The sequence below is a fragment of the Sinocyclocheilus grahami genome, unplaced genomic scaffold (assembly GCF_001515645.1).
Source record: "Sinocyclocheilus grahami isolate Dianchi unplaced genomic scaffold, SAMN03320097.WGS_v1.1 scaffold3039.1, whole genome shotgun sequence".
NCBI lineage: Eukaryota > Metazoa > Chordata > Actinopteri > Cypriniformes > Cyprinidae > Sinocyclocheilus > Sinocyclocheilus grahami.
Genome location: NW_015508208.1, coordinates 7,333 through 8,445, shown reverse-complemented (window position 1 = coordinate 8,445; position 1,113 = coordinate 7,333). Strand labels below are relative to the sequence as shown.

The 1,113-nt window shown below is 41.7% G+C and overlaps 1 protein-coding gene across 1 annotated transcript in view; it reads left to right on the top strand.

Annotated features, from left to right (window-relative positions):
- LOC107575950 (phosphorylase b kinase regulatory subunit alpha, skeletal muscle isoform-like) overlaps positions 1 to 1,113 on the top strand; it is a 13,846-nt gene that overhangs the window by 10,242 nt on the left and 2,491 nt on the right. The window contains exons 14-16 of the mRNA XM_016262253.1: positions 46 to 147; positions 732 to 847; positions 998 to 1,093. Of these exons, the coding sequence (XP_016117739.1) occupies positions 46 to 147; positions 732 to 847; positions 998 to 1,093 (314 nt within the window). The remainder of the gene's footprint in view (positions 1 to 45; positions 148 to 731; positions 848 to 997; positions 1,094 to 1,113) is intronic.

Genomic DNA, 1,113 nt, shown 5'->3' with positions numbered 1-1,113 from the left:
CATTAGAAGGGGATCAAAACCATTCATCAAAGTTGTGTGTTGAAGGTGAGGAGGCAACTGAGAGTCTGATGAAACTGAGTCCTTCTGAGTTGAAGAATCTTCTCCACCACATTTTGAGCGGCAAAGAATTTGGTGTTCAGAGAAGTGGTGAGTGACTTCATGAGAATTACAGTGTTGTGTAGTTTGTGTAGAAATACAAGTTCAGCATTGATAGCTAATATTCTATGATTAGGGTGACCGTACATCATCTTTTTCCTGGACATGTCCTGGTCGGGGTTTCTAAATTGCCTAAAATGTCTAATATTTGCATTGGTTTGACCATTCTCTGTTGATCCCACCTTCTCGCGTGCCATGATTGGTCGATTATGTAGTGCCTGCATGCTGTTGGTCAAACTTCTTTTCAGTCTTTACTTTTAGCAAGTATGAAACCAATAGAAAACAAATCCAATCAGTGTGTTAGGCTTGAAGCGGCAATGTGCTGATCAATCGGTGTGTGACAACAAAGTACCGCAAGAGCAACTGGACAGCATGCAGAGCGTCTGCTCTCTATAGCTCTCGTGGTACTTTGTTGTCAAACATCGATCGGTCTGCGCAGTGCTGCTTCAAGCCGAACACACTTAAAACCTGGACAATTTAGGCAATTCAGAAATCCTGGCCAGGACATGTCTAGGAAAAAGAGGACGTATGGTCACCCTATCTATGATTGGTTTGGATGTCTGGATGTGTGTCAGTTCGTTCAGTTGAACCCGGTACCAGTCCTGTTATCTCCATCCATGAAGTTGGAAATGTTGGTGCTACCAAGAGTGAGCGTGCGGGCATCAGCAAACTGAAGAGTGACATGAAGATGGTAGGTGACCGCACAACCAGATTGATGAAACAAAAACATGCATGGGCCAGATATTACAAAGGCACAATCAAATAAATTAAATTGTGTCAACATTAAAGCGACCATATATGTCATGTCTCTATGTGTTTAATAGTTTTTAAATGTTTTCAGCTGGAAGATCTCCGATTGTCATGGTCACTCCAAAGTAAGGTGATGTGTCTCATGAGCTGTGACTCAGTCTCATGTAATGGTCTAATCTCTAAGTTCAGAAACTAAAAAAAAAAAAA